This window comes from Hesperophylax consimilis, chromosome 20, assembly GCF_061612785.1.
Source record: "Hesperophylax consimilis isolate HC1 chromosome 20, BYU_Hcon_1.0, whole genome shotgun sequence".
In the NCBI taxonomy this organism is placed as follows: domain Eukaryota; kingdom Metazoa; phylum Arthropoda; class Insecta; order Trichoptera; family Limnephilidae; genus Hesperophylax; species Hesperophylax consimilis.
In genome coordinates, this window is record NC_142855.1 from 10,190,265 (window position 1) to 10,207,154 (window position 16,890).

At 31.2% G+C, this 16,890-nt stretch overlaps 1 protein-coding gene across 1 annotated transcript in view; it reads right to left on the reverse strand.

Annotated features, from left to right (window-relative positions):
- Nucleotides 1-16,209, reverse strand: part of LOC149414052 (uncharacterized) — a 45,865-nt gene extending 29,656 nt beyond the window's left edge. The window contains exons 1-2 of the mRNA XM_089644103.1: nucleotides 16,094-16,209; nucleotides 4,035-4,138 (exon numbers count right to left, since the gene is read on the reverse strand). Coding sequence (XP_089500229.1) covers nucleotides 4,035-4,138; nucleotides 16,094-16,163 — 174 coding nt within the window. The 5' untranslated portion in view covers nucleotides 16,164-16,209. The remainder of the gene's footprint in view (nucleotides 1-4,034; nucleotides 4,139-16,093) is intronic.
- Nucleotides 16,210-16,890: the final 681 nt, after the last annotated feature.

The following is a 16,890-nucleotide window of genomic DNA, read 5'->3' on the forward strand; positions in this document are numbered from 1 at the left end:
TATTCCTTATTTACATCTATAGTGCGCACTGTTTTTGTACTCTCTCTTTCAAACACCTTAATGACTTTAGACTTGCTTACATTCATCTTTAACTCATTCTTCATACGTAATTGGTTCATCCTAGATACGAGAGACTGTAGATCTTCAATACTGTTAGCAATAAGCACCGCATCATCAGAATACAACACGCAACATACTTTTAGACCACTTCGGGACCTTTTGACTTCCTTCCAAAACAGTTTTATATTTTCTTGGAAGTTGTCTGTCGTTTTGATTTCCTCTTCCTCCTCCAGGCGTTTCTTTCGTTTATTTCACTACAACTCGTACACTTTTCTTGCATCCCTTTTAAACATATTTCGCTCGATCCCTCTCTTCACTAGAAGCACTGCCAGCTCCATTAAGATCATATATAGATACTTTCATATGAATAAACTGCCTCACTGCAAAACTAGGCTAGCCCAAAGACACATTAACTATACTGGCCCAAAAATGTAATTCCTTGCCGAGTTCCATCAAGATGTGTCAAAACCTAAACTTGTATAAAATAAATGTCAAAAGCTGGGTAAAAAAGTATCTGAAAGTGAGAAATTTTTTTCTAAAATTTATACTACGAATATGATACCTAAATATGATAATATGTTACCCTCTACATAAAAAAAGTTAACTTCTTTTAAACTGTTTTTTGTTAAATACGCAAAAACTCCAGTAAAATCATATTAAACTAACTATATGTAATATATATATTTTTTCTTTATTCATATTTCGTTTTCATTTAAACGATAGATAATGTAACCACCACTGTTTTTAATACATACCTTATAATGCCCACGCACAGGCTTCGCCTTTGTGGGATTTTTTTGTTACTGCCTTATGTTTGGTATAATTATATATGTACCTGTATGTATCAAAAAAATGCCAATAAAAATATATATTTATATATACTTTCAATTATTAATTTATTATTTTTATTCCTCTACTTTCTTCCATTAGTTAAATGCAAAAAGGCTTTCCTTTAATCTTTATGATGTGATAATACAATATTATCACATCATAAAGATTATTATGTATGATCGCTAGAGCCGGACAGCTATAAAAAATCCATAAGTTTATGACATCAAACAAACGAGTGGTATGTCTAAGAAATGTATATATTAAACCGTAAAACCGGTAAAATGGAGCTAGTGGTAGGCAGGGTCGGATCTAGAATTTTCAGTGAGCTGGAGTGGTAAGATTGAAAAATTTCATATTCAAGCTATTTGATTTGTTGGAATAAAAATAATACAAAAAATGCAGCTCGGAAACGGATAGAAAATCTCTCTTCTCTGAAACACGTTCTGGTCATAACTGCAACGTTAAATATCGGTGCTCCATTCTTGTTCACAGAAATAAAACACCCTGATATTAACACAATTGAACGCAAATTTCGAGAATTCAAACTTTCCTGGAATCAGAAGAAGGACGAAGAATTTTACAAATCATTTTGTTGACAAAGTGTTTCAAGTCGTGAAAGACATGTCATAAGTCATAAGAACTGCCATGTCAAATATTTTCTATTTATTTTATTAAAGTACTCGTGTATTTTTCGTTGTCACGATTAGTTGGGATAAAAACTTAGCTCTTTTGAAATGTCATACGATAAGTTAGTTTAAAAAAACTATCTTTTGATAAAAAAAAGTAATCTTTTTTCTGTTGAACAGTTAACGAAAAATCGACTAAAAATAGGCCAAAGTATAAAAACGTCCATAAGAAGTATATATGGTTGATTGGTGTATGTTTTCTTGCTACTAAAAAATAAGAGATATTTCTGATAGTTTTTTTTTATTTCAATATTAATCTCACAGATTGTCATATTCAGCGTAAGTTTATATTTTGTATTTCACAAAGTGGCAGAAAGCATTTAAAGTTTTCGTAATTTTGTCAACATGTTCCTTTTTGGAGAAGCAAATCTCTTCCAAGGACGATAGAGTTAATTTGTCTACAAAATATGAATACGATACATTGTACGTAGATCGATACTAGCTTAAACAAGTACATAATAACACAACAGTCAACATAGCACAACAAGTGGTAATTCCTTGCAAATTACCTTTTATGTAGTGTAGAAATATTGATATATGGTTTGAGTTGCTACGGTGGTTTTAAAACCAAGTTTTCGACCTTAGCGAACTCTGCGCCCGGCGTTGCCCGACAAAAACAGTAAAACTTATCTTAGCACTTGTCTTTGTTATTACCGCATATTTCAAAAAGTAGAAAAAAATGTTTAGACGTTTTTGATAAAAAAAGTTTTATTTAGCTTCAATTTGTGTATAAAATGACTTTGCGTGTACCTTCCTGAGATATATTTACCATTGGTAGGTTAGATACGTGAGCAGAAGTTATTTCTTGGTAATATGACTTACCAGTCAATCTAGCGGAATTCCTTGCAAAATCTCAATAGAGTTGCCACAGTGACGTAAAAACCAAGTTTTCAGCAATTTTCAGGCCCTTGTTTTCGTTACTGCCGTATATTTAAAAAAATAAACGACCGTCCAAAAAATCATTAAATCTTTTTTTTGAGAGTAGAGTTAATTTGCTACAATTTAAGCACGAGATGGTTTATACAGAGACGACAATAATTTTAAAAAAATTATGTATAAAAATCAAATGAAATCAAATCAAATCAAAAATTATTTATTGTAAAATAAAAATTACAAAAGGTGTAGCTTATGGGTAGACCCCATTTCTTCCAGCTAACCACATTTATTTAATTACATTATATAATATTATCTGTTTTATTATAATAATTACAATGTTTATACAGATAAAATAACAATATACCAATTAAAAACAAAAAATACAAATATATATACCAATAAAAATAGGCGTTTCATTTACGTGAGGTATTCACTCAACGTGTAGTGACATTTGTTAACAAGGAAAGTGTTTAGTAACGGTTTGAATTTGTGTGTATCTTGTATTTGTTTAATGTTATGTGGAAGGTTGTTATATACTTTAATGGCCATGTAGTATGGTCCTTTTTGGAATATTGTTTTGTTTGCTTTTGGTATTTGTAAGTTTTCTGTGAGCCTTATAAGAAAAAATTATGCTCAAATTGTAACGAAATTACTTTCCTTTCAAAAAAATTCGATTTTTGTTCAAAAGACAGGCTTTTTTTTATCAATATACAGCACAAATGAAAACAAAGGCGAAAAATTTTGATGTTTTTACAGGGTAGCGCGGGGGCTGGTTGAGGTCGAAAACTTGGTTTTTACATCACTGTGGCAACCCGATTAGATTTTATTAAGAATGTTGCTGACTTGACTGAAATTGACAGGTAAGTTATATAACCATATACAAAATCTGCTCATATATCTATCCCACCCATGTCCAATATATTTTACAAGGCCATTTTACGTCTTAGGCTGAAATTATTGACAATCATTTTTAATCGAGATGTAATGACGTTTACCTACACCCCATAATTTCCATGGGCCTGGATAATTTTTTCACATTTATTAAAAAAAATCCGTTTTACGCAAAGTATCTCGGAAATTGCCATACATATATGTTTTACACAAAGTTGTATCTCGGAAACTGCCATACATATATGTTTTACACAATGTTGTATCTCGGAAACTGCCATACATATATTTTTTATAAGAAGTTGTTTCTCAGATTATATCTACTTATTGTATATCTTATTTTATTTTTAAATTGTAGCAAATTGATTCTGCTTTGAAAAACGTGTGAACATTTTTCGACAAACGTTTATTTTTTAAATATACGGCAAAAACAAAAACAAGAGCCTAAATTTAGTTGTTTTGTCAGATAACGCCAGGCGCGGTGGTGAAAACTCCGTTTTAAAATCACTGCGTCAGTTTAATATAAAAATTCAAAGTACCCAACGTTTTGCAAGAAATGTGAACTATAGATACATAAAATAATAGGAATAATAACATAACGATTTTATATATATATATATCTACATTCTGGATCTTTGGATCTTCAAAAAGAATGTCTGCATTGGTGACTAATTATTATGTATGTGACTTTACCTGAGGTGGTATTCCTTGAAATGCCGCATTCATGACGGTGGGGCACTTGTGCAAGTGTCTGCAAACGCCAGGCTGAATAGTTACATCCGTCACACACAGCTCTCCTGCAACATAAAACCAGAATGAAGTAAGAGAAAGGAGAAGAACCCGCAACCTCTGTATTCCTAGTTGAAGACCTTACCCCTCCACGCGTATTGTGTTACTAACCACCTAAACCTTATAATCTAATGTATTTCTAGTATGTTTCAACTATTTATAACATAATATATGACCATAATCCACAAAACATTAAATGGGATCCATTATCCCCAGAATTATCTGCAAGTAATAACTTGAACCTATCTGTCATTAAAAAATAAATAGCACTGATCGAACTCTGGATGTAGTTTTTTCTAACAAATCTGTTGCTGTAACTATCTTTAAATGTAACCATTAACAATAAAATGTGTGAAAATCATTAAATTAAATGATAGTCTCATAACTTTGATAAAGCCACAGAAATTCTTCGAGAATACTTCCTACTTAAGGTTGATTGGTTATATCTGAATGATGACAAAATAAATGACAATATTAAACTAGCTATTATAAGTCATGGACGTTACGTTACGTCACAAAATATATCAACTTTTCCTAAATGGTTCGGTAATGATCTTGTTATCTAAGTTTAAAAAAAAGATTGCTCATTATAAATTCAAAAAAACGAGAACATTTATGAGTATATTGAATTTCACAAGTTGCGTAGCAATGCGCTGTAACTTCAGATAAATATTCTATGAAATGTAATATTACATCTTTGTTGAATAATTCTTCTTCATTAGAAAGCAACTATTCTAGTGTTACGAACTGTGGTGGAATCAATAGTACCTAATCTGAAGATACTGTCGATTGTAACGGGATTATTAAATAAATGCACAATTGTAATAACACAATTAGTCTATAAGTTGTATGACACGTATTTATAGCAGCAACCACTATATATGGGCTCACTGAGGAAACAGTTGACCATAAATAAACCATTCACTAGATCGATATCTTCTTGTATGGAAACAGTTTGTACACTACTTAACCACGGATATAGCCGATGGAGCGATGATGATAGACAAGGTAGAGAAACTCAAGGTCATTAAAGTGCGACCATAGACAATACAATTGGGCTCAGCTCATTCTTTAGCCCAAAGAACTATTTTAAAAATAAAGACGTCCTTGAAGCAGAAAAATATCAAAATGTTTCCTTCACTTTGAGTGCAAAGTTCGCCTGACAAAGTATTGTCCTAAGAAATTCGCCTGACAAAGCATTGTTCTAAGAAATTCATCTGACAAAGAATTGTAATAAGAAAATCATCTGACAAAGAATTGTAATAAGAAAATCATCTGACAAAGCATTGTCCCAAGAAAATGAACTTTCACAGCTCATTTCCTCAAGAGGAAAGTTTTTCAGTGTAAACTTGTTAATATGAGACGAAAAAACCCAAAATGACTTAAAATTAGATTTTTTTACTAAAGGAAAGAGATATTAGAATAAATAAAAAAAAAAAACAAAAAGAACACTGACAAAAATTTGAAAAACATGATTGTGCTTATCTCCGACAGTCGAATTTTGAAAAACATGATTGTGCTTATCTCCGACAGTCGAATTTTGAAAAACATGATTGTGCTTATCTCCGACAGTCGAATTTTGAAAAACATGATTGTGCTTATCTCCGACAGTCGAATTTTGAAAAACATGATTGTGCTTATCTCCGACAGTCGAATTTTGAAAAACATGATTGTGCTTATCTCCGACAGTCGAATTTTGAAAAACATGATTGTGCTTATCTCCGACAGTCGAATTTTGAAAAACATGATTGTGCTTATCTCCGACAGTCGAATTTTGAAAAACATGATTGTGCTTATCTCCGACAGTCGAATTTTGAAAAACATGATTGTGCTTATCTCCGACAGTCGAATTTTGAAAAACATGATTGTGCTTATCTCCGACAGTCGAATTTCGTCATTTTTCTGCTTATCTTGAATAGAAAAAATTAAAAACAACTCATGGTTCACATAATTTCACCAAACCAATAAGATATAACAGGATAATCATTAATCAATGACACGAATAAGTTGGTCGATGTAATAAATAACATTTATACGTTGTGGAGGTGGATATATGCCAAGAAGCCGTTGGTAAGTAGTACTTTTTAACAAGCCATTTAACGTCTTTTGCGATTGCGAAACAATACAACTGATCTGTAATTACCTAAAATCTGTCAATTCACTTGAACTAACCAAGATAGTACATTTAGGTCAAGTTTGGAACTTGCTAACACTACACTGGCTTTGTAATTTTATCACGAAAAACTTTAAAGAAGATCTTGCCTCATTATGGTATAGTTAACTGTTAAATTATACCATAATGAATAAAGTCAACAAGGATCTTGATTCATTATGGTATACATAGTTAACTGTTAAATTATACCATGGTGAATAAAGTCAACAAAGATCTTGCTTCATTATGGTATACATAGTTAACTGTTAAATTATACCATAATGAATGAAGTCAACAAGGATCTTGCTTCATTATGGTATACATAGTTAACTGTTAAATTATACCATAATGAATAAAGTCAACAAGGATCTTGATTGGGTAAGTTTTTAGATTTTCACGGCCAAAAGCATTTTTGTTGTTTGTTTTTGGGGTGTTATGCCGTGTTGCGCTAACTCTTTCTTTAGCCGACGTTTCGGACAGCGTTGCAGTGTCCATCATCAGGGCAGATCCACATCTTCGGATCTACCGGATCTTCCCTGATGATGGACACTGCAACGCTGTCCGAAACGTCGGCTAAAGAAGGAGTTAGCGCAACACGGCATAACACCTCAAAAACAAACAACAAAAAAGGATCTTGATTCATTATGGTATACATAGTTAACTGTTAAATTATACCATAATGAATAAAGTCAACAAGGATCTTGATTCATTATGGTATACATAGTTAACTGTTAAATTATACCATGGTGAATAAAGTCAACAAAGATCTTGCTTCATTATGGTATACATAGTTAACTGTTAAATTATACCATAATGAATGAAGTCAACAAGGATCTTGCTTCATTATGGTATACATAGTTAACTGTTAAATTATACCATAATGAATAAAGTCAACAAGGATCTTGATTGGGTAAGTTTTTAGATTTTCACGGCCAAAAGCATTTTTGTTGTTTGTTTTTGGGGTGTTATGCCGTGTTGCGCTAACTCTTTCTTTAGCCGACGTTTCGGACAGCGTTGCAGTGTCCATCATCAGGGCAGATCCACATCTTCGGATCTACCGGATCTTCCCTGATGATGGACACTGCAACGCTGTCCGAAACGTCGGCTAAAGAAGGAGTTAGCGCAACACGGCATAACACCTCAAAAACAAACAACAAAAAAGGATCTTGATTCATTATGGTATACATAGTTAACTGTTAAATTATACCATAGTGAATAAAGTCAACAAGGATCTTGCTTCATTATGGTATACATAGTTAACTGTTAAATTATACCATAGTGAATGAAGTCAACAAGGATCTTGCTTCATTATGGTATAGTGAACATGTTGTGATAAAAATTTACAAGAAAATAACGCAAATGAATTAATCTATGTTATTTAAATAAGGGCACAAAAACAATATAAAATTTAAAAACTATATTTTATTTTTGACCTTAACCGGTTTCAGCCATCTTTAGACTGGCACAAGAATTAGTCACATTTGTTAGTTCACAATTACAGGTGGATCTTTATTTAGCCATCTCAATGCGAATAATGTTATCTTTTCGGATGCTGTGTGGGGGGTCTTTTTGAGGAAAACTAGCAATTGTAGGAGGGAGGAAACACAGAGGCCAGCAAGTCATTCCACAGCTTAGCGGAAACTCGTTCTCATGTGACAAATGTTTGGGGCGCATTTAGCGTGTCTCGCTACTCTCCACTGGTGACAAACGTATCAATGACTATAGTTCTTCGGAGCATCTTCCATTGAAATACCGGTATAACAAGGACAGCATTCCATCTATCTATCAAACGGATCGCCTGTTTTTGCACAAATTCAAGGGTTTTTTTTGTATTTTGAGGCTCTAGACCAGAGGTGGATCCCATTTGTCGTTTACTTAACTTTCTAAGAATATAATAAGAAGGGCTAATAATGCTAATTATTGTCAAAATTGCAAATGGCAAAATAATATATCTGTCTATCCTTGAAAGAAATATAAAGCGAAACAACACTTGTATTATTGTCGTGCATTTGAATTAGTTAAGCATTCATCCAAGTAGTAAACAACTAAAAATCACGGAATAGTCTGAATTACGAACAAATCAACGAACAACAAAATTAAATGTACTTATCTACTTTATCGTTTGTTTGAATGCTTGATACAATCAGTTCATATTTTGAAAACGACATTTAAATTCAAGATTTCACGCAGGACTAACGCACATCACAGACAACCGAAGTTCGTATAATAGGTGGGTACTTAATCGCTTATCTGAATTCATCACACAATCGGTGGAATTAAAAAAATTAAACACATAAATTCAAAGCAAATTTGAGTTGGTTGAATCAAAGTTATGCAGCATGTGGGTAGGTAAAATAAGAGGAAAATTACTGTCTACATCTGATTTCGAAAAAATGCGTTAAGCCCGGGCAACGCCGGGGACAAGTGTTGGGGAAGGTAATATTTTATACTATTAATTCTGAAGCCTCGGAACTGGTGCTGCCTCAAGCACTCTGCATTATTGGAGTTATTGAGTCATTCATGGGCAAACTGCCTCTCACTATTATTACGGACTGCACCTCGCGGGAAAAAAATTACCGAAACGGACTACGCTTTGCGAGGATCAAAGAATTTTGTCAAATATTCATGTGTATCAACAGTCATTATTTATTTATTTATTTATTTTTTCATGTTCTCCATGAAACGGTTATACACGAATATATCATGGAGAAGATTACAAATTAAAAGGTTTACACAGGCAGTTTTACTATTTTGTCACATGCGTTATAAGATAGTTACTGAATTGTCTGTAGGTGACATTGAAAATGTCGATGGCTAATGCAGAATCGTTAAGCAGTTGAGTCGCTCTGTTTATTGGCGCGTTCTGATAGGCAGAAGTCCTCGCTTTCGGAGCATATAAGAATGCATGGGATCTCCCTCGAGTATAATTGTTAGGGACATAAAAGTTAACCTCTATCAACATAGGCGGATTGTGTATTGTACCAGAGATTAACTTAAAAAAGTGTTTGCCTAAAAATATTTTTCTGCGGGCTTCTAATGTATTGAAATCGAGCATTCCTGTTAAGAACATGGATGGATACAGGAATGGATAGTATGTATATTCCCTCATATACAGGTAACGCATAAACCTTTTTTGTACTTTTTCTATTTCTAAGATATGGTTTTGTTCAGAAGGGGCCCAAATAATCAATTAGATTGCACCTCACGAAGGAAATGGACAGCGTCTTGCTAGGATTAAAAAATATATATTTCGTTCCATTGTTTTTGCATATTAAAAAGTCGAGTTCGTTTTTCAAAACCAAATTATTTGTGAAAAACGTGTTATATCATTTACGTTTATTGGTATTTTATGCGGAAACTTAATTGGTTCATGCAACCATGTTACGTGTATAGAGTTTCGTGTTTCTAGAAAACCGAAAAAAGATGATTCAAATAATGTTAGCGGTTGAGACTCTTGTGCGGTATTAAAAAGAATAACGAAATATTTAGGTCACTAACTACACATTAGATTTTTTTTTAAATGGAATTTTTCTCACATACCTAGAGTGAACTTAAACAATATTTTAACTGAGCCAGTACAAGACAAAATCGTTGATGGGTTACTCTAGTAAAAAGAAAAAAAAAATACCAAGTGCTTTAATTACCTATCAAAATGACGGAATTTAGTAAAACAATAGTTTTTAATAAATGCCAGTAAATGCATTGTATAAAGATTTAAGTCCATATTTGTGCGGAATGGTTTTTTTTTTGTAAAATGTTATATTAAACTTCTGAAGAAGCAACTTGAAATAAAATAAATCAGTTTAATTAATCAAACTGCATTTGAATGTAGCCATAACAATAACGGGTTTCCTTCAAATTAGTCAGCATAAAAGTGCATCAAGACAGTCAAGGTCACCTTATCAAAGGCAAAATGTCAACAGTCATTCGACAAGGCAGGAAGTCAAGTCAAAGAGGGTCAAGTCCAAGAGGATTAAGTCATTATGGTCGTCAAGTCGTCAATTCATCGGCAAGTCGTCAATTCAATCGTCACGGGTCACCGTCGCAGTCATATTATACCCTGTTGAAGATGTGGTCAGCAACACAGGTATAAATGTCAAATGCAGGTCATGTAATTCTGTTGGTCGCTTTGCTAAATTTTGTTTCAAAAATAATTAAAATTGTCGCAATAATGTCAGAAATTTAAATTTACAAGCATCAAAACCTCATAAAGAGAGTGATTCTTTCTCTGAAGGTCGTTACGTTGGAATAATAAGAAACATCAATAATAACAATTATTCAAGTCAAGCATGGCTCTTATATTTAATAAGTTAAATTCTATTTTACAAAAGGGTTTTGTAAATGTGTCTGGTTTTGTATGTAATTAAATACCGATTATTGGTCAATGTGATCTTGTATGTCAAATTAATAATATTATCTTTTTTGTCACACATAAAGAATGTCAATCAGTTTTAGGTTTTCCAGCTTGGTATTTTTTTTATTTTTTTTTTATTTGGTACATTATTTTGTTACAATTTATGTTTTCCAGTAATGTAGGCCTCACTGGGTGGCTTGCCCGTGCTGAGGCCTTCATTTTATATTATGAAAATCTAATCTACATATTACATTTAAAGAGAAGATAATAAATTTGAAAAGAAAATAATAAATTTAAAATTAAAAATACGAAATACATTTAAAATTAAAAAATAATACAGTGAAAATATTCTTGTGTGTTTGTGAGTGATGTGTGTTTATGTTGGTTTTGTGTGTTACGTGTAGGTTTTAATAAATAATAATTTTAATAAAACTCTTTTTATTTCAAAAAGAGTTTTTGATTATTTTTTAATGATAAACTAATGTTTATAAGACAAGGTTTAATGCATAGCACAAAGGATAACAAATAATTATAAGCAATAATTATTCGCATGAAATATCAATACAAATTGAAAATATCTTCCGAGTAAAAATAAATGCCGCCAACGGGAATTGAACCCGTGCCTTCTGATGTCCGGTCAGGTGCTCTGTAACCACTGAGCTATGTCTTATTTTCAACCCACCAAAGTACTAGTACCTCAATGAACAATTACTGCTTATTTTATTTTTTACTCGGGCGATATTTTCAATTTGTATTGATATTTCAGGCGAATAATTATTGCTTCCATTTATTTGTTATCCTTTGTGCTATGCATTAAACCTTGTCTTATAAACATTAGTTTATCATTAAAAAATAACAATATTTGACAAGTCAAAAAAAAATATATATATATTTCACCAATAAATGAAGATATAATATGTCTCGACGCCATCTAGTGAGAAATTTAGCACTAACAAAGCCTTTCCTACAAAAATAAAGTTGGTTGTTTACAGGTGGAAAAATATAATAAGCAGTAATTGTTGAATGAAGTACTAGTACATATTGAATCATTTGGCGGGTTGGAAATAAGCCGACATAGCTCAGTGGTGTCAGAGCACCTGACCGGACATCAGAAGGCACGGGTTCCCTTTGCTTTACAAGACAGTCTTCGTAATGAATTGGAAAAGATGAAAGTAATTGAAAAGGTTACTAAACCTACGTCTTGGGTGAATTCTGTGGTAATTACTGTCAAAGAGTCAGGTCAATTAAGGAGTTGTCTAGATCCTAGAAAACTAAATAATTGCATAATGAGAGAGCATTTTCCATTAAAAACATTGATGAAATTAGATCTAAACTTTTAGGAACTGCTTATTTTTCGCATCTAGATGCAAATTCAGGATTTTGGTCGTTAAAATGAGATGAAAAAAGCAGTGAGCTCTGCAATTTTCAAACGCGCTCCCTCTAACATTCGTATTCACATATCTCCCTTTCAAATAATCTTCTTCTTCTTTTTGAACCCTTACCCTTGAAGGGAGCCTTATTACCAGACAGTAATTTTAAATCGAATTCTAGATGTATCGACTCTTTTCCTCAAAAAAACATAAATTGATTTCGATTGATTGTTATTTTAAGTCGCTTTTTAAATTTTGAAAAAAACGTCATTTTAATTAAAATAAAATTATACCGTTGAACGTTGGTTTTTTTTTTTTTAATTTTAAATGTTTTTTTTATATTAACTTCACACAGGAGGCCCTGAAGAAAATAATTTCCCTCAGGGCCTATGTCATCTTTGGGGATGCTGTGTGGGGGGTCTTTTTGTGGAGAGGAAGGAGTGAACATGGGTCTTGAAGAGTCCTATGTTGTAGGAGGGAGGAAACACAGAGGCCGGCAGTTTGTTCCACAGCCGAGCTGTTGAACTTAAGAACGAATCGTAGAAGCGACCCGTTCTCATGTGACAAATGTCAACCGTGTACAAATGTTGTTTACAGGTAATGTTGTATAAAACAACACATATTTCATGTCATATAAATTATCTATTATTAACACTTTTCAGAATTATAATTTTAGTTCAATAAAATTATTATTAATACAAACTTAAGACGCATTTTTTGACGAAAATCCCTCAATTTGTCTATTTATTTACGTACTTACAAATTTCAGGTACCTAACGGCCACTGTAATATCAATATTCTGCTAAACCACTGTAACATCAATATTCAGCTTCGCCACTGTAAAATCAATATTCAGCTACGCCACTGTAACATCAATATTCAGCTACGCTAGTGTAACATCAATATTCAGCTTCGCCCAATCTAGTAAAGTTCCGGAGTCTTGCCCCTTTGTATGTACAATAGCAGTTATTAGAATGTGTGCAAAGTGGCTTATCACATCGGTACCTATCTATTCAATTATGTATCCAAATAAAAACCATTTTTGAATACCTACGTAATATATGTACGTCTTCAATTAAATCAGTTCATTTTAAATTCACTGGACGAATAAATACTAATTAGTACTAAGTATGGGAGTTTCAATTTACTAATAAATTTATTACCAAAAGACTCTAGAAATTAAAGAATTTGCAGAAATCGTGTATTTCTAAATAGAATGCCCCATAATTGCCAGACTTGTCAACTCAAGTCAGTGCATTGAAGTTTTTGGTATAAGTCTTAGGACGGGTTGTTTCATAGAATTTTAACAATTCATCAAATTTCAAAGTTGTTTTCCAATATCTTTGAATGTTTTATTCAAGTTCTGTTATTATTTCAGTTTTTTGAAACAACTGGTCAATTCTGATATAATAACAGAACTTGAAAAGAACTTGAACATTAACATTGAAATTTGATGACTTGTTCAAATTCTCTGAAAAGACCAGTTCTTACAACAAATGTAACCTCTAGCGATCCAGTGGCAGAAAAGTCACCGGGAAAAAAAACAGGAAAATATTCTCATATGATGTTGGATTCATAAGTTACATTTTTTTAGTACAATTACTATTTTTAATGTTGAAAGTGTAATTTTTTTTTTAAATTTGTTATTCGAGTTTGAAAAGTTTGGAACTTTTTCATCCTGGAATACTTTTTTTGTGTTGAGAAATGTTCTTCCCTGGATTCATTATTTTTGAAAAAATTTCCTCGTGACAAATTAGTCAGAAAAAAGGTCGGGAATTTTTTAAAAAGAATTATTATCATAATTTATATTTTTGAAATAACGTAAATTTTTGTAAATAAAATAAAATTCTTTCAAGAAAATAGGAAAATATAAGTTCGGAAAATGTTTCGGTAAATTTTGTTAAATGTGTAACAATTTTCCATGTTGGGAAATTGCTATTTTAGGGAAAAAAATCCCAGGAAATTGTTTAATCGAAAATTGGTGGGGAAATCTTTATAAAAGCTTTTTTTTTAAATTTTGTGATTTTTGGAAATTTTACGTGTTGCAAATTTTTTATTCTTTGTGAAAAACATTCTTTCGGGAAAATTGTGAATTTTTTTCATAAAAGAATCATTTTCCCGACCTCCGTCAAAAAGTGATTTTCATGCTAAATATTTGATGTATTATTAGCACAAGTAGCTTTAAGTTGTGGCATTACTAAATAACTAACTAAGTTAAAATTTCCGAAATAATCAATATTTTTTGGTTCAAAAATCACTGATTACAAAAATCAGTCCAGCGGACCACAACATATGTATTATTTAGGAAAAAGTTTAAGGTTTTCAAATGAAAGCCACAACTTAAAGCCACTTTATCTAATTATATAGTAAATATAACACATTCGGGAAAATAACCCGAAATCATTTATCTTTTTGATATTATGTGATGTTTGGGAATTTTCCATGTTGAGAAATTGGAAAAAACAGAAATATTTTGCTCGGAAATTTGATCTAAAAAGGGTCGGGAATTGTGTGAAAAATTTTTAAACTTAGAATTTGTTAATTTGGAACAGTACAGAAACGGACTACGCCTCGCGAGGATCAAAGAAATGTGTTAAATATTTTAGTGTATCACAAGTCATTAGATTGCACCTCACAAAGGAAAAGTAAATAATTCTTTGGTGCTTATATTTTTCACCAGTCGTTTTATATGAAAAAATCGAGTTCGTTATTCAAAATCAAATTATTTCTGAAAAACGTTGCGCAAAGTGTTATATCATTTATGTTTTTTGTATTTTATGCGGAAACTTTATTGGTTCATGCAAACATGTAACATGTCATTATATTCATAAAATATGTATTCGTTTGTTTCTTTGATAAACTAAAATAAAATTAAAACGAAAAAAGATGATTCAAATAAAACGTTAGCAGTTGGGAATTTTGTGCGGTATTAAAAAATAACTAAATATTTAAGTCACTAATTATGTAACCAATTTTTTATAAATTGAGTTTCTCACACGTTTTTGTATTTCTTGTGCATTAACTGTGTATTTCTTGTGCATTAACTATGTATTTCTTGTGCATTAACTATGTATTTCTTGTGCGTTAACTATGTATTTCTTGTGCATTAACTATGTATTTCTTGGACATTAACTATGTATTTCTTGTGCATTAACTATGTATTTCTTGTGCGTTAACTATGTATTTCTTGTGCATTAACTATGTATTTCTTGTGCGTCAACTATGACTTTCTTGGGCTTAACTATGTAACGATTTCTAGACATTTTTGTATTATTGAGTTTTATTTTCCAATGTAGGTACTTACATAATATTATAAATCCGACCAGATTGGATTTAGGTAACAATATTTATGAAGTAAATCTGTGTTAAAAATATACACGAAAACGTATTTAAAAAAAATTAAAACATTACGATTAAAAAAATACTAAGGACTTTTTATTTAACAAATGGCATTTATGGAAATGACGGATTTTAGTAAGAAAAATTAGCATTCAATAAATGTCAGTATTGTTTAGTGTTGTAAGTATTTGTGTCGAATTGATTTTTTTTTTGTAACAAATCTTTTAATAAACCTCTTACTAAAAATCTATCTACTTGAAATACAATTAATCAATCTAATTTATTAAACTGCATTTAAATGTTGGTACTAGATACTCATAATAATCACGGGTTTCAGTAAAAATTGGTATATTACAATCAATGCCAGTTTCTAGTTTTAAAATTCAACAAATTATATAGTTGTTAGGTATATAACTTGTTTCCAATTTCTATGTAACACATAAAAATAGACAACACATTATATTCTATGAAATGTTATCAACTTTAATTTGCGGAATTCCATTTTAATTTGAAGTTTTTCTTTAATCTACTCAATATGCTATAGTATTATTTAATTTATTAAAAAAACCTAAATAAATGTTCTGTGTAATTATTAATGAGCGTGACAGATGTTACGCCTTTCAAAGGCATTATCAATCAGTTTGAATATGTAAAAGAAAAAATAAAAAAGACAATTCTTGAGATTTTAAATTAAAAATGTAAATGTGCGTATGTTTTTAAAGTGTGAAAAAATTATTATAATTCTTACCTTGCAGCTGTTCCGAAACTAAAGAAGTAATTACTAACACAGTGAACGCGATTTCCTTTAAGAAGCTCATTTTGAAAAATACTTTGAAGTTATTTTTAAAAACCGTACTCTACAACGTCACGTCTACAATGGTTGGAAACAGCCAAGCATTCATATTTATAAAGTATTTTTATCTGTACACTCAGAGTATGAAAGAGATAACGATTTGGTTTATTTCAGTAACTCTTATCTTAACGCCAGTTATTTTTTCGCAAACAGGAAAATATTTGAAATAATTTGAGGAATTAATTTGACTGTCTTCTTTGAGCATGCTGTCTGGAGGGACTTTTTAACGATTAAACTTTGTTTGTGGGATATGCGAGATCAACGATGATCGTTCTTGACATGACCTGAATAGAGTAACTACATACTTGATTCACTTGATCGTGCCATTTATTGCTGGTTTCTCTATCAGTTTAATCAATATGTATATGTAACCTATCTCTGGCGCATTAATTTCACCAAATTAAAAGTAAGATTTCACGGAATGGTTGAAAAGCTTACATGCTTATATATTTTTATTTATTTATTTATACATATACTTTTTTCTTTTTGCATATTTTTAATTCCCTATTTGTATTTTTTTTGGCTTATTTTTATTCTCTATTTTCTTCTAATCTCCTTTCTTTCTTTTATCTATTTTTGATTCTCTAGCTTATTAATTTCATCTAAATAAAAAGTAAAATTTCAATTTGATAAACTCACATGTCAATATTTTTTTACTTTATTGCTATTTTTGAATTATCATATTCGAATAT